Source organism: Bufo gargarizans, chromosome 1, assembly GCF_014858855.1.
Source record: "Bufo gargarizans isolate SCDJY-AF-19 chromosome 1, ASM1485885v1, whole genome shotgun sequence".
Classification (NCBI taxonomy): domain Eukaryota; kingdom Metazoa; phylum Chordata; class Amphibia; order Anura; family Bufonidae; genus Bufo; species Bufo gargarizans.
The window spans coordinates 714492355-714516939 of record NC_058080.1 but is presented as its reverse complement, the minus strand read 5'-3'; the positions used below and the strand labels follow the sequence as shown (position 1 = coordinate 714516939).

General features: G+C 45.9%; 1 protein-coding gene across 1 annotated transcript in view; it reads right to left on the bottom strand.

Moving 5' to 3' along the window:
• LOC122929939 (proline-serine-threonine phosphatase-interacting protein 2-like) overlaps nt 1-20278 on the bottom strand; it is a 46654-nt gene extending 26376 nt beyond the window's left edge. The window contains exons 1-5 of the mRNA XM_044283441.1: nt 20136-20278; nt 19527-19733; nt 16674-16751; nt 9219-9253; nt 5325-5431 (exon numbers count right to left, since the gene is read on the bottom strand). Coding sequence (XP_044139376.1) covers nt 5325-5431; nt 9219-9253; nt 16674-16751; nt 19527-19733; nt 20136-20278 — 570 coding nt within the window. The remainder of the gene's footprint in view (nt 1-5324; nt 5432-9218; nt 9254-16673; nt 16752-19526; nt 19734-20135) is intronic.
• Nucleotides 20279-24585: the final 4307 nt, after the last annotated feature.

Here is a 24585-nt window from a genome sequence, read left to right as displayed (position 1 = left end):
AATGAGTTTCACGATGTAGCTCATATCCGACAGTATATTCTAACATAGAGGCGTTCCCATGGTGATGGGGACGCTACAAGTTAAAATATACCATCGGATTGGAGAAAACTCCAATCCGATGGTATAACAGAACTCCAGACTTTACATTGAAAGTCAATGGGGACGGATCCGTTTGAAATGGCACCATATTGTGTCAACATCAAACGGATCCGTCCCCATTGACTTGCATTGTAATTCAGGACGGATCCGTTTGGCTCCGCACGGCCAGGCGGACACCAAAATGACTTTTTTTTCATGTCCGTGGATCCTCCAAAAATCAAGCAAGACCCACGGACGGAAAAACGGTCACGGATCACGGACCTACGGACCCCGTTTTTGCGGACCGTGTAAAACAACGTTCGTGTGCAGGAGGCCTAAGACAAATAGACAGCAGCAAGGAACAATGCGCAGGCGCTGGAATTATGACCATACAGCGCATGCGTGAGATTTCAGGCTGGAATCGTACATGAAATTATAACGGAGCCCATCAATCCAATGTGAAGAGGCGGGAAGGGGGCGCGCGAGTGCTAAAAGTCAACCTACGGTATTTGTTTCAGTAGGTATCTATCGGCCTCTAGAGCCAGATACAGAATTGGCCAATGTACTTCCATCACCTCAACATGCGGGACATATGGAAAGGACTGTCTGAAGTGCACAGAGCTTGACCCACCATAGTCACACTGTCATCTGACAGATCCTTGCAGTGCTGCATGAAGACCATGAAGTCCACCACTTATGACCACATCCATGTCATTCATTAGGCCCCCCTCTTGGGAACCACCCTGAGCAGTTTCTCTAGTGCACATCGGATTTGGTCTCATCAGCGTTAGGCCTCATGCACACGACCGTTGTTTCATTCCGTGTCCGTTGTTCCGTTTTTCGTGATTTTCTGCGGACCCATTGACTTTTAATGGGTCCGTTGAAAACTCGGCTAATGCACCGTTTGTCATCCGCGTCCGTGATCCGTGGTTTCAGTCTGTCAAAAAAATATAACCTGTCCTATTTTTTTCACGGAAAATGGTTCGCGGACCCATTCAAGTCAATGGGTCCGTGAAAAAACGCGGAGGCACACAAGATTGTCATCCGCGTCCGTGTTTTTCCTATCATTTGCATGGCAAACTTGACTTAGATTTTTTTTTACCTTCCTTCATGTCTGGTGATCCTCCAAAAATAAAGGAAGACACACGGAAACAAAAACGGACACGGATCACGGAACAACGGAACCCCATTTTGCGGAATGGAACACAACAACGGTCGTGTGCATGAGGCCTAACGTGAAGTGGAGGAAGTTTTTTTTTTTCTTGCAGTTCATTGTTTGCATATAATTATCTGGATGTAGATATGAGCGGCACAACTCTCCAGTTCCTCATTGTCACCAGACTCTGTGAAAGTGAAGATCATGAACTGCTCACATTGCGATATGGTGAAAGAGGAAACACGTCCCTCCGCTCCGCCGTCCACCGACTAAGGCCTCATGCACACGACCGTTTTTTTTCACGGTCCGCAAAAACGGGGTCCGTGGGTCCGTGATCCGTGACCGTTTTTTCGTCCGTGGGTCTTCCTTGATTTTTGGAGGATCCACGGACATGAAAAAAAAGTCGTTTTGGCGTCCGCCTGGCCGTGCAGAGCCAAACGGATCCGTCCTGAATTACAATGCAAGTCAATGGGGACGGATCCGTTTGAAAATTGAGCCACAGTGTGTCATCTTCAAACGGATCCGTCCCCATTGACTTACATTATAAGTCTGGACGGATCCGCTTGCCTCCGCACGGCCAGGCGGACACCCGAACATAACTTGAAGCGTCCCCATCACCATGGGAACGCCTCTACGTTAGAATATACTGTCGGATATGAGCTACTTCGTGAAACTAATTTCCGACAGTATATTCTAACACAGAGGCGTTCCCATGGTGATGGGGACGCTTCAGGTTAGAATACACTGCAAACTTGGTACAAGACTGCCCCCTGCTGCCTGGCACCACCCGATCTCTTACAGGGGGATATGATAGCACAATTAACCCCGTCAGGTGCGGCACCTAAAGGGGTTAATTGTACTATCATATTCTCCTGTAAGAGATCAGGGCTGCCAGGCAGCAGGGGGCAGACCCCCCCTCCCCAGTTTGAATATCGTTGGTGGCACAGTGTGCGCCCACCATCGCCCCCCCCTTCCTCCCTCTATAGTTAAAAATCGTTGGTGGCACAGTGTGCGCCCACCATCGCCCCCCCTTCCTCCCTCTATAGTTAAAAATCGTTGGTGGCACAGTGTGCGCCCACCATCGCCCCCCCTTCCTCCCTCTATAGTTAAAAATCGTTGGTGGCACAGTGTGTGCCCACCATCGCCCCCCCCCCTTCCTCCCTCTATAGTTAAAAATCGTTGGTGGCACAGTGTGCGCCCACCATCGGCCCCCCTCTCTCTATAGTAGTAACAACCATTGGTGGCAGTGTGCGGCCTCCCATTCCCCCCCCCCCCCATCATTGGTGGCAGCGGAGTTCCGATCGGAGTCCCAGTTTAATCGCTGGGGCTCCGATCGGTAACCATGGCAACCAGGAAGCTACTGCATCCCTGGTTGCCATGGTTACTTAGCAATAGTACAATTGTAGAAGATTCATACTTACCTGCTTGCTGTTGCGATGTCTGTGACCGGCCGGGAGCTCCACCTACTGGTAAGTGAAAGGTCTGTGCGGTGCATTGCTAAAGAACTGTCACTTACCAGTAGGAGGAGCTCCCGGCCGGACACAGACATCGCAGCAGCAAGCAGGTAAGTATGAATCTTCTACTATTGTACTATTGCTAAGTAACCATGGCAACCAGGGCTGCAGTAGCTTCCTGGTTGCCATGGTTACCGATCGGAGCCCCAGCGATTAAACTGGGACTCCGATCGGAACTCCGCTGCCACCAATGATGGGGGGGGGGGGGGAGATGGGAGGCCGCACACTGCCACCAATGGTTGTTACTACTATAGAGAGAGGGGGGGCCGATGGTGGGCGCACACTGTGCCACCAACGATTTTTAACTATAGAGGGAGGAAGAGGGGGGCGATGGGCACACACTGTGCCACCAACGATTTTTAACTATAGAGGGAGGAAGGGGGGGCGATGGTGGGCACACACTGTGCCACCAACGATTTTTAACTATAGAGGGAGGAAGGGGGGGGCGATGGTGGGCGCACACTGTGCCACCAACGATATTCAAACTGGGGAGGGGGGGGTCTGCCCTCTGCTGCCTGGCAGCCCTGATCTCTTACAGGAGAATATGATAGTACAATTAACCCCTTTAGGTGCCGCACCTGAAGGGGTTAATTGTGCTATCATATCCCCCTGTAAGAGATCGGGTGGTGCCAGGCAGCAGGGGGCAGTCTTGTACCAAGTTTGCAGTGTATTCTAACTAGAAGCGTCCCCATCACCATGGGAACGCTTCTGTGTTAGAATATACTGTCGGAAATGAGTTTTCACAAAGTGAAAACTTAGATCAGAAAAAGCTTTTATGCAGACGGATCTTCGGATCAGTCTGTATGAAAGCAACCTACGGCCACGGATCACGGACACGGATGCCAATCTTGTGTGCATCCGTGTTCTTTCACGGACCCATTGACTTGAATGGGTCCGTGAACCGTTGTCCGTCAAAAAAATAGGACAGGTCATATTTTTTGGACGGACAGGATACACGGATCACGGCCTCGGCTGCAAAACGGTGCATTTTCCGATTTTTCCACGGACCCATTGAAAGTCAATGGGTCCGCGAAAAAAAACGGAAAACGGCACAACGGCCACGGATGCACACAACGGTCGTGTGCATGAGGCCTAACAGCCGGACTGTAGGTTGCTCACCGCATTAGTCACTTCACTCCGCTATTGCCTGGGGATATGCTGCACCATTCCTAGTATGCAACCTTAAAGGGGTTGTCCGGGTTCAGAGCTGAACCCGGACATACCGTTATTTTCACCCCGGCAGCCCCCCTGAGCCTAGCATCGGAGCATCTCATGCTCCGATGCGCTCCTGTGCCCTGCGCTAAATCGTGCAGGGCACGGGCTCTTTTGTTTTCAATAACACACTGCCGGGCGGTAACTTCCGCCCGGCAGTGTGTTCGGTGACGTCACCGGCTCTGAGGGGCGGGCTTTAGCTCTGCCCTAGCCATTTTACTGGCTAGGGCAGAGCTAAATACCGCCCTTCAGTGCCGGTGATGTCACCGGGGTTCCTGTCAGCCCCATGGAGAGTCCCGGTACGTCACCGGAACTCAGAAAAATGCCTTTGCCCTGCGCAATTTAGCGCAGGGCAAAGGAGAGCATCGGAGCATGAACTGCTCCGATGCTCATGTCAGGGGGGCTGCCTGGGTGAAAATGGAGGGATGTCCGGGTTCAGAGCTGAACCCCTTTAAGACTAAGTTCTAACCTTGCAGCAATGGTGGCAATGCTATTATATTCTACATATAGAATACTACAACCCCCAACAGGACCTGACCACTGGTCATGTTCATAATACATTGCTATTATACTAAGGCTACTTTCACACTTGCGGTAGCCTTTTCCGGCGGGGGGGACAGCCTGCCGGATCCGTGCTACCGCAAGTCCACCGTGCTGGCCCCATTCACTATGATGGGGGCGGGCCGGAGGTCAGGCCGCAGCACGGCAAACACGGAATAAAACTACACTGCCTCGGAAAAGCCTGCTGGAAAAGGCTATCGCCAGTGTGAAAGTAGCCTTAGTTCATAGAACACTACTCCTAGCATGGCTTGAATACTGTCCATAATACAATTGTATTATACTCTATACATAGAAAACTACGCCTCCCAATATGACCTGACCACTGGACATGACCATAAAGCAATTCTATTATACTCTGTACATAAAGCACTACAACTCCCAACAGGACCCGTCCAGTGGACATAACTATAAAACAATTGTATTATACTCTATACACAGAGCACTACAACTCCCAACATGACCTGACCACTGGATATAACTGTAAAACAATTCTATTACACTCTATACACAGAGAACTACAACTCCTAACATGACCTGACCACTGGATATAGCCATAAATGAATTCTGTTACACTCTAGACATGGAAAACTACAACCCCCAACATGACTCGGCCACTGGACATGACAATAGCACAATTCTATTATACTCTATACATGGAAAACCACAACCGCCAACATGACCTGAGCACTGAACATGACCACAACACAATTCCGGTCTATGCTATACCACTACATAGCCTCCATCACATGCGGAGCCGCCTGGTTGGTGGCGAGTACCTACGAGCAGTGATGGCGGTTTCTTACCCTCTTGCGCTCTGCCCTCTGCCGCTCCCTGAACTCCTCCATTCTCTTGGCTTCTTCTCGTAGAGTCACCGCCAGCTGAATGTGACACTGAGCGATATTGTCGATTTCTGCCAAAAAGAAAACTCAAATTAAAGGTGACAGAAGAGTAATCGCCACATTCCAGCCTCGTTACGTCTTCTCGGCACTAATCCAATTATCACCTTCTATCGAGTCGTCAAACCTCCGTTATTATGGAAGATGTCACCTGGTTGTGATCTACAGTTGGCAATACACAATAGATGTACCTCGTCTGAACCCGCTGAATGACCGTCTAATGTGTATGAGAGCCTCTCGTGTCTGCCACCAGGGGGGAGAAAGATTGAGCAGTTCGGTTTCAGCATGCCCGATCCTACTGTTCTCTGGGAGATAAGCTGCTGCTACAGGAGTCTGGCGCCTAAACCACTCTTCCCATTAAAAACACCTGCATCCTTGGCTGAGCCCAGCGTCTATGTCCCACTCCTTCTCCCAAAACTGTGTATAGCTGTAAGACAGCTGGCTGCAGCAGAAGCCTCCCTCCTCTGCACCGTCTGCAATTAGCTGAGCCCCAAACCATAAGCCATTCCTGAACATGGAAAAGATCAGCAGGAAATTCACCCCTGTGTTGTTTTCTGAAGGGTTTCTGATTCAGAAACATCGAGTAAACATAACTCCCCAACTGTCCCGGATCTGAAAACGGCGAGATGGGACAACCCCTTTAATGAGGAAGCGGATTCCAGGTAGCAGGCAATTTTATGAACTGTAATAATATTTTTTTTTTACTATTTTGTTTTTACTTTGTTTTATCTTTCAAAAAAAAAACTTTGACTTCATGGAAACCATCAACAAGAACATTAAAAGCTGTCAGCAAATCTTATTGTGGCTTTTTTTTTATTGTAATATAAATTTTTGCAGATCAGCAGAATGAAAGTGCCAATAAACCAAATAGACCCACAGCTCATTGAAAGTGCTCCACCATTATAATAAGTAGTAAGAACAAAAGATCCGTCATCAGCAGCTTGTTGATGGTTTCCTGGCGCCAACATTTTTTTTCAACACTATCTGACACGTCTATTAACAAATCTGATTGTGTAGGGACATGCCTATTTCAGAGGGGGAATGGTAACACCCAGTTGTACTGTATATTTATTTATTTTTAGTTTCCGGGAGGGATAACAGAGGAACAGCACAATGCAGCATTATCAAAAGATGCCCCAGAATTGTTGTTTAATGGGGAATGAAGTAGTTACTAAAACAGACAAGTCATGGGAAGGTGACGGGTCCACTTTAGTCTGTCCATTAACCCCTTAGTGACCAAGCCTGTTTGGGCCTTTGACCAAGCGTTTTTCTTCCTTTTTTCATGGTCTCGTTCCAAGAGCTATAACTTTTTTATTTTTTAGTCTATATAGCTTTATGAGGGCTTGTTTTTTATGGGACAAGTTGTAGTTTTTAATTTGCACCATTTTGGGGTACACATAACTTTCTGATTAACTTTTATTAACTCTTTCTGGGAGGGAGATGGGGAAAAATAGCAATACTGCCACTGCGTTTTTACATTATAAATTTTACGGCGTTCATTTTTTGGTACAAATAACATAATATCTTTATTCTCTGGGTCAGTACGATTACAGTGATACTAAATACTTATAATTTTTTTTAAGTTTTACAACTTTTTTTTTTCCAATAAAACCTCTTTTATTAACCCCAAAAATTATTTTGCATTGCCACTTCACAAGACCCATAACTTTTTTTTTCTTTTTCTATGGAGTTGTGTGAGGGCTGGATTTTTGAGAGACAACTTGTATTTTTTATTGGTATCATTTTGGAGTAAATGCCGCATTTTGATCGCTTGTTATTATGTTTTTTTCGGTGGAAACTAAGAATAAATTAGAAATTCTGTCATTTATTTATTTTTTTACGGCGTTTACCATAGGGGATAATTTATGTAATATTTATGTAGTCCGCGGCAATACCAAACATATGGGGGATATTTTCTTTTTGCAATTTTTTTCATTGAAAAGCGTATTTTCAATGGAAAAAAAGCATATTTTTTTATTTTATGGAATTTTTATTTATTTAATAAAAGTGTATTTTTACTACTTAAAAGTCCCACAAGGGGACTATAATATACGGTATTTTGATTGCTTTTAAAATGTAATGCATTATCTCTATAATGCATTACATTTCAATAGCAATGCTATTCAAAGATTGACCAGCAGGCTGCGCCAGAGAGGCACAGCCTGCTGGAGAGAACTGCAGACAGGCTCGGGGCCCTGAACGGAAGCAAGGTAAGCTTCCCAACACATCAGCACCCAGCGATCGCATTTTCAGGGTGCTGATGGGAGACAGAGGGAGTCCGCTCCCTCTGTCACCACTTTGCATGCAGCGGGCGCCATTTCGCCCGGCATGTAAAGGGTTAAACAGCCCGGCTCGGCACTTCTGCCGGTCAGGGCTGTTAGAGTAGGGCCCCGGCTTTCATGTGAGAGCCGGGTCCGCGCTCCCCGCTACACGGGGGAGCCGTGTAGCGCTTAGACTGGGCCGCTGTAAAAACGCAGCGGCCCAGCCTAAGGCACCTTAGTGACCGCTGTAAAAACACGTATGGGTGGTCACTAAGGGGTTAAGATGTAAACCAGTGCCCTACCTACTGTAGAGGCATCCGCTCCATTGGCTGTGGTAGAAAGGGGTCTTTCTCCTAACTATTAAAATTCTGTTTACCTGCAGCTGCCACTAGGGGGAGCTGAGTGCATAAAGAATTATACAAGAGTTCATTGCAAGCAGCAAATATTACATGTAATGAGCCCCTGCCCCCTAGTGGTGGCTATAGGCAGCCATAATTTTTATCAAAAATGTCTATGACGCTAAGAAGTGAAGTGGGGAATTTGGACTTTTGGGCAGAAAAAAACCAACACGGAATTGTGACTCCTGTAAAGTTATATTATGAAGTTATAGGGAACCTGTCACCTTGAGCGGGCAGTCTGCTGGAGGAGCTGAGAAGATTGATATATAGTTTGTGGGGAAAAGTATCAATAAAACTTGTAAATTATACATTTATATCTCTGCTTATTCTGGGCTCAGAAGACCAGCGGGTGATCCTGTGACTGACAGCTGTCTCTGTAGGCACGCCTACTCAAGGAAGGCTGTCAATCAATGACAGGGCCACCCACTGGACTCCTAAGCCCCCAAATGGTGAACTCCTAACTCCAAAATTATCAGGAATTTAAATTAATAGTTTACAAATTCTAGTTAATATTTTCATGCAAAAACAACCATAATTTTTGCTTTATAAGACGCACCAGATGATAACACGCACCTAGAAGGAGAAAAATCTGAAAAAATGTATCTTATTCAGAAGACCTCAGATCAGACCCCTTGTTTTCATCAGACCCCCATATCAGACCCCCAGTCTTCATCAGATCATCAGACCTCAGATCAGACCCCAAGTAATATGAGACCAAAAATAATTAAAAGAACTTACCTCTCCGGAGGGCACTGCCACCCTTCCTGCTCTTCCCTCGCCCGCTCTGCACTGTGACCTGCCATTGAACAGCATCAGGTCATAGAGTGCGCACTAGTAAAGTGGGAGCTGTGAGTAAAGCCAGCACCAGGAATGCTGGATTCACCGCTCCCTACGTCTACCGCATACTAGTGAGTGCTTCCAGGAAGTGCTCACTAGTATTCGCTTTATAAGACGCACCAACATTTCCCACACACACACTTTTGGAGGAAAAATCGGTTTTATGGAGCGAAAAATACAATATATATCCTACTCTATAACAAGCTGCCTGCAGATTGGACACCATGTTCAGTGGGATAGGTTTCCTAAAATTAGCACAGAACTGTGAAAACTGTACACTGTTTATATACGAAAAAAGTACTCACGCTGTTTGAAGACATCTAGAGCCCTCTTAAGGGTGCTGGAATAGAAACAAAAAAGAGGGGTTACTTTAAAAATAGCAACAAAATTACCCTTATTAAAGGGGAATTTCACCATTCTGAGATCAGTTGTGTCTCAAATTCTGAGAGAGGAAGGAGTCCATCAAGAAATCACTGTTCCAATAAAACCTCCAATGATGAATTCCCTCTTATAGAGGTTGTGCCACAAAAATATTCTACAGTTTTCAAAGTAGCACCTGGTTCTGAATACTTTTTGTAATTGGATGTAATTAAAAATGTAGTATAGCCACTGGGCTGTTCAATAAAAGGTATCTGTATAGCGCCACCTGCTGTTTGCTATTTTTGTTATTTATTGTCCATCTCATTGAAGTGGTCGCACATGCTCAGTTAAATATTCAACTGCCAGTGGTTGTATCTACTGTTAGAAGCTGTGACTGTTACATGGAAAGAGCTGCAGAAGAAAGGCCAAGCCCTCTAAGAAAGGACACATCCCCAGAGAAAAGACATCTTCCTCTTCCAGTCTGAAATAAATCTAGCAGAACAATTGGAGCAATGAATGGAGAGATCTCTGGATCCATGTGAGGTGCAGGGCTGGTACTAGATTTGTTGGAAAGAGGTTGTCATGTAGTATTTGATGTCTGATTTTTATATTGCTAGATAATAGTACAAATAGTAATGCAATGATAGATACTGCTGCAGCTGCATCCCCCTCCTCCCTGTCTAGTATTTATTGTATTACTCCAGATTTGATTTGGGAGGTTTCTGGGCATTTAGTGGATTTTCCATTGTGGATTTGTGTGCGGTAAATTAAGGGTGTTTTACAGGATCAGCGCAGTGGATAAGATTTTATCAAATCTTATTAACATACCACTGAAAAAAAAAAATTGCAGTGTCATTTGACCTACGTACCCTTACAGTGAGACTGCAGATAAGGAAAGGGGAATTACGGGCAGCGGGAAGGTGAGAAGAGGCCACGAACATTTATTTATTCAGAGAATAGGATGTTGAACAATTTTCCAATAGACATTTATTATATCCATACAATAACCTCTCCCTTTATTATGGGACCAAGCTTTCAGTTAATCTCCCAGGTATCAAACAGGTGAATAGTGGTATATTAGCCCCTTAGTGCTATTTGATGTGCATACTCGTCATGGAGCACTTCTACTTAGTGCTCCATGACGAGTATACACGTCATGGCATTAAACTGTCACCATGTATGCAGACATGGTGACAGCGCTGAGACCCCGGCTGTTACACACAGCCAGGGATATCAGCTAACCAGCCCGGGACCAATGAGGGCGATTCCGGGCTGGCAATCGCTCTGATTGGCTAGTCTGTACAGACATTTTTTTGTCACCTTACATCACAAAAAGTGTAAAACCAAACGATCAAAAAGTCATATGCACCCCAAAATCATACCAATCAAACTGTCATCTCATCCCGCAAAAAATGAGACCCTACCTAAGACAATCGCCCAAAAAATTAAAAATAACTATGGCTTTCAGACTATGGAGACACTAAAACATGATTTTTTTTGTTTAAAAAATGCTGTTATTGTGTAAAACTTAAATAAATTAAAAAAGGTATACATATTAGGTATTGCCGCTTCCATAAGAACCTGCTGTAAAAATATAACCTGAACTAAACCCTCAGGTGAACACCGTAAAAAATAAAAGTGTCACCTTACATCACAAAAAGTGTGATACCAAGCGATCAAAAAGTCAAATGCACCCTAAAAGAGCACCAATCAAACCGTCATCTTATACCAAAAAAAATTAGCCCCTACAAAAAAAAAACTGACTTTCAGAATATGGAGACACTAAAAAAAGATAATTTTTTACAAAAATGCTTTATTATGTAAAACTGAAACAAACAACCAAAAAAGTAGTCATATTTGGTATTGTCACGTCTGTAACAACCTGCTCTATAAAAAATACCACATGATCTAACCTGTCAGGTGAACATTGTAAATAACAAAAAATAAAAACTGTGCCAAAACAGCTATTTTTTCTTACCTTGCCTCACAAAAAGTGTAATATAGAGCAACCAAAAATCATATGTACCCTAAAATAGTACCAACAAAACTGACACCTTATCCCGTAGTGTCCAAAATGGGGTCTTTTTTGGGAGTTTCTACTCTAGGGGTGCATCAGGGGGTCCTCAAATGTGACATGGCAGCTTAAAATTATCCCAGTGAAATCTGCCCTCCAAAAACCACATGGTGCTCCTTTCCTTCTGTGCCCTGCCGTGGGCCCGTACAGCAGTTTACAACCACATATGGGGTGTTTCTGTAAACTACAGAATCAGGGTTAAAAATATTGAGTTTTGTTTGGCTGTTAACCCTTGCTTTGTTACTGGAAAAAATTTATTAAAATGGAAAATCCACCCAAAAAGTGAAATTCTGAAATTTCATCTGTATTTTCCTTTAAAGGGAGTCTGTCATCAGCATTTCACGTTTGTAACCCTTCCCATAGCTTTCTAGCATGCTTACAATTAATTGTTACCTTTAGCATCAATCCTGGACTTATAAAACGTCAAAAAACATCTTTGTAACATATGCAAATGAGGGCTCGCAAGTACCCAGGGGCGGTGTTACCCTCGTAGGTGCCCTGCTAGCTCAGCCTTTTCTTCGCTTCACCCACCCCTTCCTTCCCTCCGCCCATCCTTTCCTTCTGACCGCCTATCTACTAACTTGTTGTTTCGCCGAGATCCCGCGCCTGCGCGCTCAGTCCGTAGGCCGGCGCATACGCAGGGCGATGTCCATTCCTTGTACGGCATTACAGTAATTAATGCGCATGCACAGGCTAACGGCGCGAAGCCGGCGCATGCACATTAATTACTGTGATGCCGTACAAGGAATGGACATCGCAGTGCGCATGCGCCGGCCTACGGACTGAGCGCGCAGGCGCGGGATCTCGGCGAAACAACAAGTTAGTAGATAGGCGGTCAGAAGGAAAAGATGGGCGGAGGGAAGGAAGGGGTGGGGGAAGCGAAGAAAAGGCTGAGCTAGCAGGGCACCTACGAGGGTAACGCCGCCCCTGGGCACTTGCAAGCCCTCATTTGCATATGTTACAAAGATGTTTTTTGACGGTTTTATAAGTCCAGGATTGATGCTAAAGGTAACGTTTTTATTAACTGTAAGCATGCTAGAAAGCTATGGGAAGGGTTACAAACGTGAAATGTTGATGACAGACTCCCTTTAATTCTTGTGGAACACCTAAAGGGTTAACAAAGTTTGTAAAATCAGTTGAGTTCGAGTAGCTTGAGGGGTGTAGTTTCTAAAATGGGGCCATTTATGGGTGGTTTCTACTATGTAAGCCTTACAAAGTGACTTCAGACCTGAACTGGTCCTTAAAAGTTGGGTTTTGGAAATTTTCTTAAAAATTTTAAGATTAGCTTCTAAGCCTTCTAACATCCCCCACCCCCCCCCCCAAAAAAATGTAATTTATAAAGTGATCAAAACATGAAGTAGACATATGGGAAATATAAAGTAATAACTATTGTAGGAGGTATCACTATCTGTTTTAAAAGCAGAGAAATATAAATTTTGATAATTGCTAATTTTTCCATATTGTTTGTACATTTGGTATTTTTTTATAAATAAAAATGAGATATTTTGTCTCAAATTTACCACTGTCATAAAGTACAATATGTGATGAGAAAACAATCTGACTTGGATAAGTAAAAGCGTTTTAAAGTTATCACCACATAAAGTGACACATGTCTGATTTGCAAAAAATGGCCTGGTCCTTAAGGTGAAAAATGTCATGAAGGGGTTAGGGAGCAGATCATATTCAGCATTACTAGCTGCAGCAGCATCTCATCATGTTTGTCATTGTGTAGAAGCAGATGACATCACCTAAAGACTGGCAGCCATTTTTACAACATTACCTAGAGACAGGCAGCCATGTAAATATACACACTAATGTGTAACCACTATAAAAATCGTTATTTCACCACTATTCCTATTTACTTATCACATGACTGTGTCAGCACATGTATGTCATATAACACTGCTGCTTACTGAATGTCAGGAATTATATGATGTGAAAGGGATTATCCAGGAATAGATATTGATGACCTATCCTCAGGATAGGTCACCAATATCAGATTGGCTGGGGGGGTCCATCACCCAGGGCGGGAACCCTGTCGCTCAGCCTTTACAATAGGTCAGGAGCTCCTTCAGCACTGTGGCCTCTTCCTAGGGCATGTGACATCACCGTACATCGGTCACATGGCCTATTTGCTGCTCAGCCCCATAGAAATTAATGGGGCTGAGCTGCTATACCAAGGACAGCCACAGTACTATGTACAACCATGTGCTTGGAAGGCTGCCGGGAGCCAGCTGCACTTACCAGATCTACAAGGAGCACGGTGGCTCCCCGAAACAGCTGATCGGCAGTTGTGCCGAGACTCGGATCCCTGCTGATCTGATAATGATGACCTATCCTGAAGTCATCATTATCATTTACTGGATAACCCCATTAAGAGTGTCACATGACTGATGCCATGTTTTATTACATAGGACTGATACATGGGCTATACCATTCTACTGCTTATAGGGGTCAACTGCCTGATATCAGCAAGGTATTTATACAGAATTTTAAATACATGTACAGTCAGGTCCATAAATATTGGGACATCAACACAATTCCAACATTTTTGGCTCTATACACCACCACATTAGATTTAAAATGAAACACGATGTGCTTTACCTGCAGACTGTCAGCTTTGATTTGAGGGCATTTACATCCAAATCAGGTGAACGGTGTAGGAATTACAACAGTTTGCATATGTGCCTCCCACTTGTTAAGGAACCAAAAGTAATGGGACAATTGGCTCCTCGGCTGTTCCATGGCCAGGTGTGTGTTATTCCCTCATTATCCCAATTACAATGAGCAGATAAAAGGTCCAGAGTTCATTTCCAGTGTGCTATTTGCATTTGGAATCTGTTGCTGTCAACTCTCAAGATGAGATCCAAAGAGCTGTCACTACCAGTGAAGCAAGCCATCATTAGGCTGAAAAAACACAACAAACCCATCAGAGAGATAGCAAAAACATTAGGCGCGGCCAAAACAACTGTTTGGAACATTCTTAAAAAGAAGGAACGCACCGGTGAGCTCAGCAACAACAAAAGACCTGGAAGACCACGGAAAAGAACTGTGGTGGATGACCGGAGAATTCTTTCCCTGATGAAGAAAACACCCTTCACAACAGTTGGTCGGATCAAGAACACTCTCCAGGAGGTCGGTGTATGTGTGTCAGTCAAAAATCAAGAGAAGACTTCACCAGAATTATAACAGAGGGTTCACCACAAGATGGAAACCATTGGTGAGCCTCAAAAACAGGAAGGCCAGATTAGAGTTTGCCAAACGACATCTAAAAAAGCCTTCACAGTTCTGGAACAACATCCTATGGACAGATGAGACCAAGATCAACTTGTACCAGAGTGATGGGAAGAGAAGAGTATGGAGAAGGAAAGGAACTGCTCATGATCCTAAGCATACCACCTCATCAGTGAAGCATGGTGGTGGTAGTGTCATGGCGTGGACATGTATGGCTGCCAATGGAACTGGTTCTCTTGTATTTATTGATGATGTGACCGCTGACAAAAGCAGCAGGATGAATTCTGAACTGTTTCGGGCAACATTGTCTGCTCATATTCAGCCAAATGCTTCAGAACTCATTGGACGGCGCTTCACAGTGCAGATGGACAATGACCCAAAGCATACTGCAAAAGCAACCAAAGAGTTTTTTAAGGGAAAGAAGTGGAATGTTATGCAATGACCAAGTCAATCACCTGAGCTGAATCCGATTGAGCTGCATTTCACTTGATGAAGACAAAACTGAAGGGAAAATGCCCCAAGAACAAGCGTCTGGTGATGTCTATGCGCTCCAGACTTCAGGCTGTAATTGACTGCAAAGGATTTGCAACCAAGTATTAAAAAGTGAAAGTTTGATTTATGATTATTATTATGTCCCATTACTTTTGGTCCCTCAACAAGTGGGAGGCACATATTCAAACTGTTGTAATTCCTACACCGTTGCCTGATTTACCTACATAGCGTATGTAGATTTCTTTGGGGTCACGAGTATGTATGTTCCCCTTTTTTCTTTTCTTCTTTTCTTTTCTCTCTTTTCCTTTTATACGGGTTTGTACAGGGAGATATTTCATCCTTGAATGCTACTTGTGTATTGCCTCCCTTGATTTTTGTAGGGTATCTAGGGGTGAGGGACGAGATTACTAATCTGCTATATGGTATGAATATTGCAGTGTATTTGAGTATATTCTCTTTATTTTCTAATGTTCTGTACTTATCGGTACCATTTGTTCATACTGATTGGTATTGACAATGTGGATCCTGCGTGATCCTTTATTACTATATTGTAATAGTGTCATTTAATGCTCATGTGCTTATTGAGTGAAATTGACACCTTTTGAAAATAATAAAGTGAAGTAAACATAATTCCTACACCATTCACCTGATTTGGATGTAAATATCCTCAAATTAAAGCTGACAGTCTGCAGGTAAAGCTCATCTTGTTCGTTTCATTTCAAATCCAATGTGGTGGTGTATAGAGCCAAAAATGTTAGAATTGTGTTGAAGTCCTAATATTTATGGACCTGACTGTATATTAGGCTACTTTCACACTGGCGTTTTTGGGTCCGCTAGTGAGATCCGTTTTTAGGGCTCTCACAAGCGGCCCAAAACAGATCACTTCAGCCCCAATGCATTCTGAATAGATAAGGATCCGTTCAGAATGCATCAGGTTGGCTCCGTTGCGCCTGTATTCCGCTCTGGAGGCGGACATCAAAATGCTGCTTGCAGCGTTTTGATGTCCGCCTGACGATACGAAGCCAATCGAATCCGTCCTGACTTACAATGTAAGTAAATGGAGACGGATCCGTTTTCACTGACATAATATGGGGCAATTGAAAACAGATCCGTCCCCCATTGACTTTAAATGTAAGTCAGGACGGATCCGTTTTGACTTCGACTTTTTTCTTTTAAAGAAAAATGCAAACGGATCCGTTCTGAACGCAGGTGTAAAAGTAGCCTTAGAAAATTGTATGATTTCCTATTATATAAACAAATAAAAATAAAAAAAGTGTTTAAGAATTTTTGCGCCGCCGCTGGACAAGTGAAGCATTACATGAAATCAATGGGCTGCCGGTGTAACATACAGACATGTCGGCGACACTGTCTTTATAGCTGCTCTTTACACCGGTTAAATGATCAATTAATTCAGAACGATGTAAAAGGGTTAACAATTAGTTTTCTAAGGCTAGTTTCACACTAGTGGCAGGGGACTCCGGCAGGCTGTTCATCCGCCGGAACAGCCTGCCGGAGTCCCCTGCCGCTAGTGTGAAAGTACCCTTAGACAAGACCAAACATTAGAGATTCTTCTACAGTAGATCAGGGAACTGCCACTCACTGTATCTCAGTCTGACCACAAGGCTTCTTCTTACATAAATTAACCAGATCTTTTCCGTATCTCTCTTCTATTGCCGCCCTGCAGAAGGTAAAATGTTGTGTTATTTCATGTCTTTAACCAAAATCTATTAAATCTATCTCATATTTATCTATTTATCATATCTATCTTTCTATTATCTATGTATCTATCTATTATCTATCTATCTATCTCATAAATATCTACTATCTATTTATCTATCTATTTTGTTTGTGGATAGGGTATGGATGGTTTATAAAGCAATCTTTCAACACAGGATTGCGGATACGGAAGACATACGGAGTATATTCCGTATGTGTTAGTTTTTTTTTGTGGACCTATTGACTTGAATGGAGCCACGGAACTGGTTTGCGGGCAATAATAGGACATGTTCTATCTTTGAACGGAAATACGGAAACGGAATGCACACGGAGACACTTCAGTTTTTTTTGCTGACACATTGAAATTAATGGTTCAGTATAAGCTATAACGCATACTGAACTAAAAAACGTTCATGTGCATGAGCCTTTATCAGGATCCTGATCAGTCAGAAAAATTCATTGCAATACCAGATCCGTTTTTCCAGTGTCATCCAGCAAAACAGATCCGGTACATTTTTTTTTTCAAATTTTTAAAGGTCTGTGCATGCGCAGACCGGAATACCGGATCCGTCAATGTGGCAATTTGAATGCCGAATCCGGCACTAATACATTCCTATGGAAAACATTCTGGATCCGGCATTGAGGCAAGTGTTCAGTTTTTTTGGGCGGAGATAAAACCGCAGCATGCTGCGAAATTATCTCCGTCCTGAGCAGTCAAAAAGACTGAACTGAAGACATCCTGATGCATCCTGAACGGATAACTCTCCATTCAGAATGCATTAGGATAAAACTGATCAATTCTTATTTGGTATAGAGCCCCTAGGACGGAACTCAATGCCGGAATAGAAAAACGCAAGTGTGAAAGTACCCTAAGCCTGTAAAAATTATTTAGTATCTTTTAGGTTCTAAGGGTACTTTCACACTTGCGTTTTCTTGCTCATATCATTGGGGGACACAGGACCGTGGGTATAGCTTGCTGCTGCCTATAGGGGGCAACACTAGGCTGAAAGCTGTTAGCTCCTCCCCTGCGGCGGCATCGCATAACAGCGATAGAGAAGCGCCTCCCTCCCTAACTGGGCAAGGTCCCTGTCCCAGGCAGTGGACGACCTCTCTAAAATCTCCCATTCCACCCTTTCCTTGCTGGGTCGTTTGGTTGAGAAATCGCCACCGGTGCAATCCACACCGTCACATGGTGTACAAACCAGAGGCAGACTTTCTAGTAAGCGTCCCAGGGCAGGCCACTGTTCCTCTTCTGACGCCTCAACATCTGCTCCCCCCCCCCCCCAGCTCCCGATCACAGGCGTCCTCCTTCTTAGATGACGCACTGTCGGAGGGTGAGATTGGGGATTTGGATACGGAAATGGACCCGGAGCACTCTTCTCAGATCGCATCCATGGTGAATAGCCTGATATCTGCTATACGTGACACCTTCCAGGTTCAGGAGGAACTCCCCTCCACCAGCCACCAGGGGGTGTCATTTCTGCGTTCAAGGCAGACACCCAAGTCTTTCCGATTACACAATGACTTTTCTGTAGTTGTCGCAAAAGCTTGGGACCAGTTAGGTCTACGCTTCATTGTTCCTAAGCGATTGGACCTACTCTGTCCTTTTCCAGGCGATTACGTGGAAAAATGGGCTTCTCCCCCGAAGGTGGACCCACCAGTTGCTCGCCTGGCTAGGAACATGGCTATCCTGGTGGCAAATGGCTCATCCCTCCAGCAACCGGTAGACTGTAGCATAGAATCGCTCTCCAAGTCTATCTTTGCGGCTAGTGGTTCAGCCTTACGACCAATTTTCGCCTCTGCATGGGTAGCCAAGGCGGTCTCCGAGTGGGCCCTCCGTTTGAACCAAGACCTAGCGTCCGACCTTCCCCCTGCTGAGCTGCAGTCCTTGGCACTCCAAATTTCTCAGGCAGGGAAGTATCTCTGCGAAGCGGCTCTGGGATGATGGTCGCCCGTTCCTCAGCTCTCGCGGTATCTATCCGCCGAGAGTTATGGCTCAAGGTTTGGACGGCAGATTCATCCTCTAAACGCTCACTCTTGAGTCTCCCCTTTGCTGGGTCTCGACTCTTTGGTCCCCGGCTGGACGAGATTATTTCAGAAGCAACGGGTGGGAAAAGCACCCATCTGCCCCAACCCAAGGCAAAGCGTTCCTTTCGTCCTAGAGTTTACTCCTCCCTTTACCAGTCCTTTTGCCGGTTCTCGGGCACCCGTCCAACACCCACCTCAACGGCGGGCCCGTCCTTTAAGCCCCAGCAGGCCTAGCGTCCACGGGCTTAGCAACCTTGTTCCGCTCCCGGAAAACAGCCTTCAGCATGAAGGTGTGTCCCCGCCCTCGCGGGTGGGGGGCGCCTCCTCCTTATTTAGGAGATTTGGCGGACCCATATTTCGGACGCATGGGCACTCGAGGTCGTCACCTCGGGTTACAAGATGGAGTTCAAGTCATTCCGCCCAACCGTTTTTCCTCTCTCAGCCTCCCAGGGATCCAGTTTGAGCTGCGGCTTTCTTTCATGCAGTTAAATCTCTTCTCTCACAGGGGGTAATAACGCCGGTGCCCTTAGAGAGGGTTACGGGTTTTTATTCCAACCTATTCGTGGTCCCCAAATAAGAGGGCAATGTTCGCCCAGTGCTGGACCTCAAGATAGTGAATTCTCCGTATTCAGCCTTCGTTCCGTGGTCGCTCCTTGGTTGGTACAAGGAGAATTCATGGCGTCCATAGACATCCAGGATGCTTACCTACACGTTCCCATCGCAACCGTTCATCAACGTTTTCTTCGGTTTGCCATTCATTCGTGCCATTACCAGTTTGTCGCCCTGCCATTCAGCCTGGCTACAGCTCCGCGAGTGTTCACAAAGGTACTCGCTCCCCTTCTGGGCCTTCTGCAATCCAGGGGCATTACTCTTCTCCCATATCTGGACGACATCTTGATCAAGGCTCCTACGGTCTCTCAATGCGAGGAGAGTCTTCAGATCACTTTGAGCACACTATCGCGCTTCGGATGGATAGTCAATCAGCGGAAGTCCTTCCTGTCTCCCGCCACTCAGGTCAGGTTCCTCGGCATGATATTAGATTCAGGTGCAGCCGTGGTGCGCCTCCCACTGAACAAGAGACTGGACATTCAGAGGTCTGTGCGTCTGCTACTCCAGCGCCGCAGTACGCAATTGTTTGCGGGTGCTGGGCCTGATGGTGGCCTCCTTCGAGGCCATACTTTTCGCCCGATTCCACACCAGGTGCTTTCAGCGGGCCATTTTGTCATCCTGGGACAAATCCCTGGACTCTCTGGATCTCAGGATTCGTCTATCTCGGCAAGTGCGTTCGGCACTCAGTTGGGGGATCATGACTGCGTACTTGTCTTCGGGGAAATCCTTTCTCCCCGTGACCTGGACCGTCATTACAACCAATGCCAGCCTCCACGGCTGGGGCAGGGTCTTCGCCACCCAGACGGTCCAGGGCTTTTGGTCTCCATCGGAGTCCAAACTGCCGATCAACATCCTGGAACTTCGGGCCATCTACCTCTCTCCCTTCGACATTGGACTCCCCTCTTGCAGGGTCGTTCGGTCAGAGTACAGTCGGACAATGCCATGGCGGTGGCCTACATCAACCACCAAGGAGGGACTCACAGCCGTGCGGTGATGCAGGAGTCTGCAAAGATTCTACAGTGGGCGGAAGCCCATGTTCCGGTGATTTCTGCAGTCTACATTCCGGGAGTGGACAGTTGGACAGCAGACTTTCTCAGCCAGGACGAACGGTGGACCCGGGGGAGTGGTCTCTCCATCATGAGGTGTTCGAGGCTCTCTGTCTCTGGTGGGGACGACCGGAAGTGGACTTGATGGCATCCAGGACTCAATCACAAGCTCCCTTGCTTCTTGTCTTGCACAAGAGATCCAGCGGTGGTATGACGTAGACGTTCTCGTGGCACCATGGGACAGATTCTCGTTCCTTTATGTGTTCCTACCCTTACCACTCCTGCCTCGGATCCTGTACAGAATCAGGATGGAGGGCATCCAGACAATCCTGATCGCCCCAGACTGGCCTCGACTAGCTTAGTACTCAGAGCTCATTCTTCTTCTGGGGGATGCTCCGTGGCCTCTTCCGCTCAGAGCCGACCTGCTCTCCCGGGCCCAGTCTTCCATCAGAGTTTAGATACGCTATGTTTAACGGAGTGGCTGTTGAAACCTTTCTGTTGAAACAGAGGGGTTTTTCTGATGCGGTCATTCGAACTATGATTAGAGCCAGGAAGCCCTCCTTTTCCAGATTTACTATCGGACCTGGAAGTCCTTCCTGCGCTTCTGTGAGGAGTGCGGTCTTCCTCCCAGGAGGTTCTCCCTTCCTACGGTACTGGCGTTTCTTCAGTCCGGATTGGAACAGGGTATGGCTCTTAGCTCCCTGAAATGGCAGGTCTCAGCCCTATCCATTTTTTTTCCAGCGTACACTGGCTGTCTTAGGTCTGATCAAGACCTTTATACAAGGGGTATCTCACACCGTGCCTTCCTATCGGCCGCCTTTGCACTCTTGGGACCTGAACCTGGTTCTGGGTTCAGTCCAGACCGCTCCATTCAAACCTCTGAGAGAGTTCTCCCTTTGTTTGCTTTCCTGGAAAGTGGCGTTTTTTTGTTGGCCATTAAATCCATTCGAAGGGTTTCGGAACTGGCAGGTCTTTACTGAAAGTAGCCCTTTTTGGTGTTCCATCAAGACAAGGTGGTACTCCGTCCAGTGCCGTCTTTTCTACCAAAGGTAGTTTCTGCATTTCATGTTAATGAGGACATTGTTCTACCCTCGTTTTGCCCTAAGCCTTCTCATCCGCGGGAGGTTGCTCTCCATCTGGATGTGGTGCGGGCTTTGAAGATAAACCTGTCTGTTGTGGCCCCTTTTAGGCGCACGGATGCTCAGTTTGTGATATTGGAAGGTCCTCGTAGAGGTTTGGCGGCTTCCAAGGTGACGATTGCCCGGTGGATTCGGTCGGCCATTGTCGAGGCCTATCGCTCCAGGGACAAGGTGCATCTGCCCAGGATCACGGCTGACTCTACCAGAGCGGTCGGGGCTTATTGGGCTCACCTCCACCACGCTTCTGCGTCTCAGTTGTGTAAGGCGGCGACTTGGTCCTCCCTACACACCTTCACAAAATTTTACCGAGTGCATTCTTTAGCCTCGGCAGATGCTGCTCTCGGCCGTAGAGTCTTGCAGGCCACAGTGTAGTGACTTCCATGAGGGAGCTTGTTTCGGGGGATTTGTTTTTCCCTCCCCGGGGACTGCTTTAGGACGTCCCACGGTCCTGTGTCCCCCAATGATATGAGCGAGAAACTAGATTTTGTGAACTCACCTGTAAAATCTCTTTCTCGCTTTATTCATTGGGGGACAGAGCACCCACCCAATGTTCTTTATACTGCAAGTGGGGTCCATATTTTGCCAGTTTGGACCTTGTTTGGTTCGGTTTTACGGTAGTGTGCAGTTTCTGTTGGTTTTTAGTTTAATTCTGCTTCTACTGCTGAAGCACAAACTGATATGCTCTCTCCAGGCTGGAGGCGGTATAGCCTGCAGGGGGAGGAGCTAACAACTTTCAGCCTAGTGTCGCCTCCTAGTGGCAGCAGCAAGCTATACCCACTGTCCTTTTTCCCCAATGAATAAAGCGAGAAAGAGATTTTACAGATGAGTTCACAAAAATCTTGTTTTTCTTTTCTGGCATAGAGTTCCGTCCTAAGGGCTCTATACCGGAAAAAAAACTGATCAGTTTTAGGCCTCATGCACACGGCCGTTGTTTGGGTCCGCATCCGAGCCGCCATTTTTGCGGCTCGGATGTGGACCCATTCACTTCCGTGGCCCCGCAAAAGAAATAGAACATGTCCTATTCTTGTCCGTTTTGCGGACGAGAATAGGCGTTTCTACAATGGGCCGCCCGTTCCGGAAGGCACATGGGTGGCTTCCGTTTTTTTGCGGACCACAAAAAAACAAAACGGTCATGTGCATGAGGCCTTATCCCCATGCATTCTGAATGGAGAGCATTCCGTTCAGGATGTCTTCAATTCAGTCTTTATGACTGATTAGGAAAAAGATAAAACCGCAGCATGCTACGGTTTTATCTCCGGCCAAAAAAACTTGCCTGAATGCCGGATCCGTCATTTTTTTCCATAGGAATGTATTAGTGCCGGATCTGGCATTCAAAATACCAGAATGCCGGATCCGTCCTTCCGGTCTGAAAAAAAAAAAATGCCGGATACGTTTTTCCGGATGACACCAGAAAAATTGATCTGGCATTTCAATACATTTTTCTGACTGATCAGGCATTTTTCAGACTGATCAGGATGCTGATCAGTCTTACAAATGCCATAAGTTGGCATACGTTTTGCCGGATCGGGCAGGCAGTTCCGGCAGTAAAAAAAAAACATGTGTGAGCCCACCCTTACAATCCTAAGGGTTTAAAACCCATAATTGTTTTTGTGTTAATTGATACACTAAGTAGAGTCGTACGTACCATAGATCCTATGTGAGGTGGTAAAACATATAGAGTATAGCCCTAAAAGGGGTTGGTCCATCTCCTACATTAAGGGCATATGGTTAGGATGTCTTAGAGCAGGATCCCGGAGGTGGGACCCTCACCTACCTCTAGAACTATGGGAGTGCCAAAAATAGCCAGGCTGCATGCTCGGTTACTTTCGGGAGTCCCATAGAAATGAATGGGAAGTGCACCGCACAAGCGTGTCCACCGCTCCACTCACTTCTGTGGTGTTGACGAAAATAGCCGAGATAGTGCTTGGCTATTTTCGGCACTCCCATAAAAATGAATGGAGGGTGGCCGTGCATGTGCGGTGCGCCCTCTGGGGCTTTGGGGGCACCTCTATCAGACATTGGGGGCATATCCTAGTGATATGCCCCCAAAGTACAAGATGGGCCAACCCCTTACAGGACTGAGCCAGTTTTGATTTTTGTGCTTTAATTTTTTCCTTTCTGCATTTCAAGAGCATTTCTAAAGTTTCTGTTCACATAGACATATGGGGGCCTTTTCTTTTTTCTTTTTTTGCAGGACAAGTTGTACTTTTTAATGGCACCCTCTAAAAGGGTTTTCCAAGATTTCATTACTGATGACCTATCCTCTGGCATCCCCCCCGATCAGCTGTTTTGAGAAGGCACCACAGCACTTGTGAGCGCTGCTGCCTTCTTGCAGGTTACCAAGCACAGCGCCGTACATTGTATAGTGGCTGTGCTTGGTATTGCGCTCAGCACCATTCACATGAATAGGGCTGAGATGCTCCTAGGCCACATGACCGATGAACATGACATCACTGGCCTAGGAAAAGCAGAGAAAAGACCGCGGCGCTAACAGGAGTGCCGCTGCCTTCTCAAACAGCTAATCGGCGGGGATCCTGGGTGTTGGACCCCCACTGATCAGATACTGATGACCTATCCAAAGGATAGGTCATTAGTAAGAAAATCTCAGAAAACCCTTTTAATTTACCATATTTTTCTCTTATGGAAAATGTGAAAAAAAATCATTGTTTGGTAAGACTGAAAAAAACAAAAAACACAAACCCACCATGATTTTTTAGGTTTTGTTTTTATGGTGGTCACTGTGCGCTTAAAACGATGACATTATATTGTTATTACGGCGATACCAAATTTATATAGTTTCTATTATATTTTTCTACTTAAATAAACAAGCTGTGAGCTATGAGCTGTGCGCTGCGATTGGCCAGCAGTGCAGCAAGGGACACGCCTCCTACAAGAAATCAGTCAGAGGGAGCGCAGACACCGGAGCCTATATCGGGCGAACGGAGCGGCGCCCAGACTTACTAGTAAGTGCAGG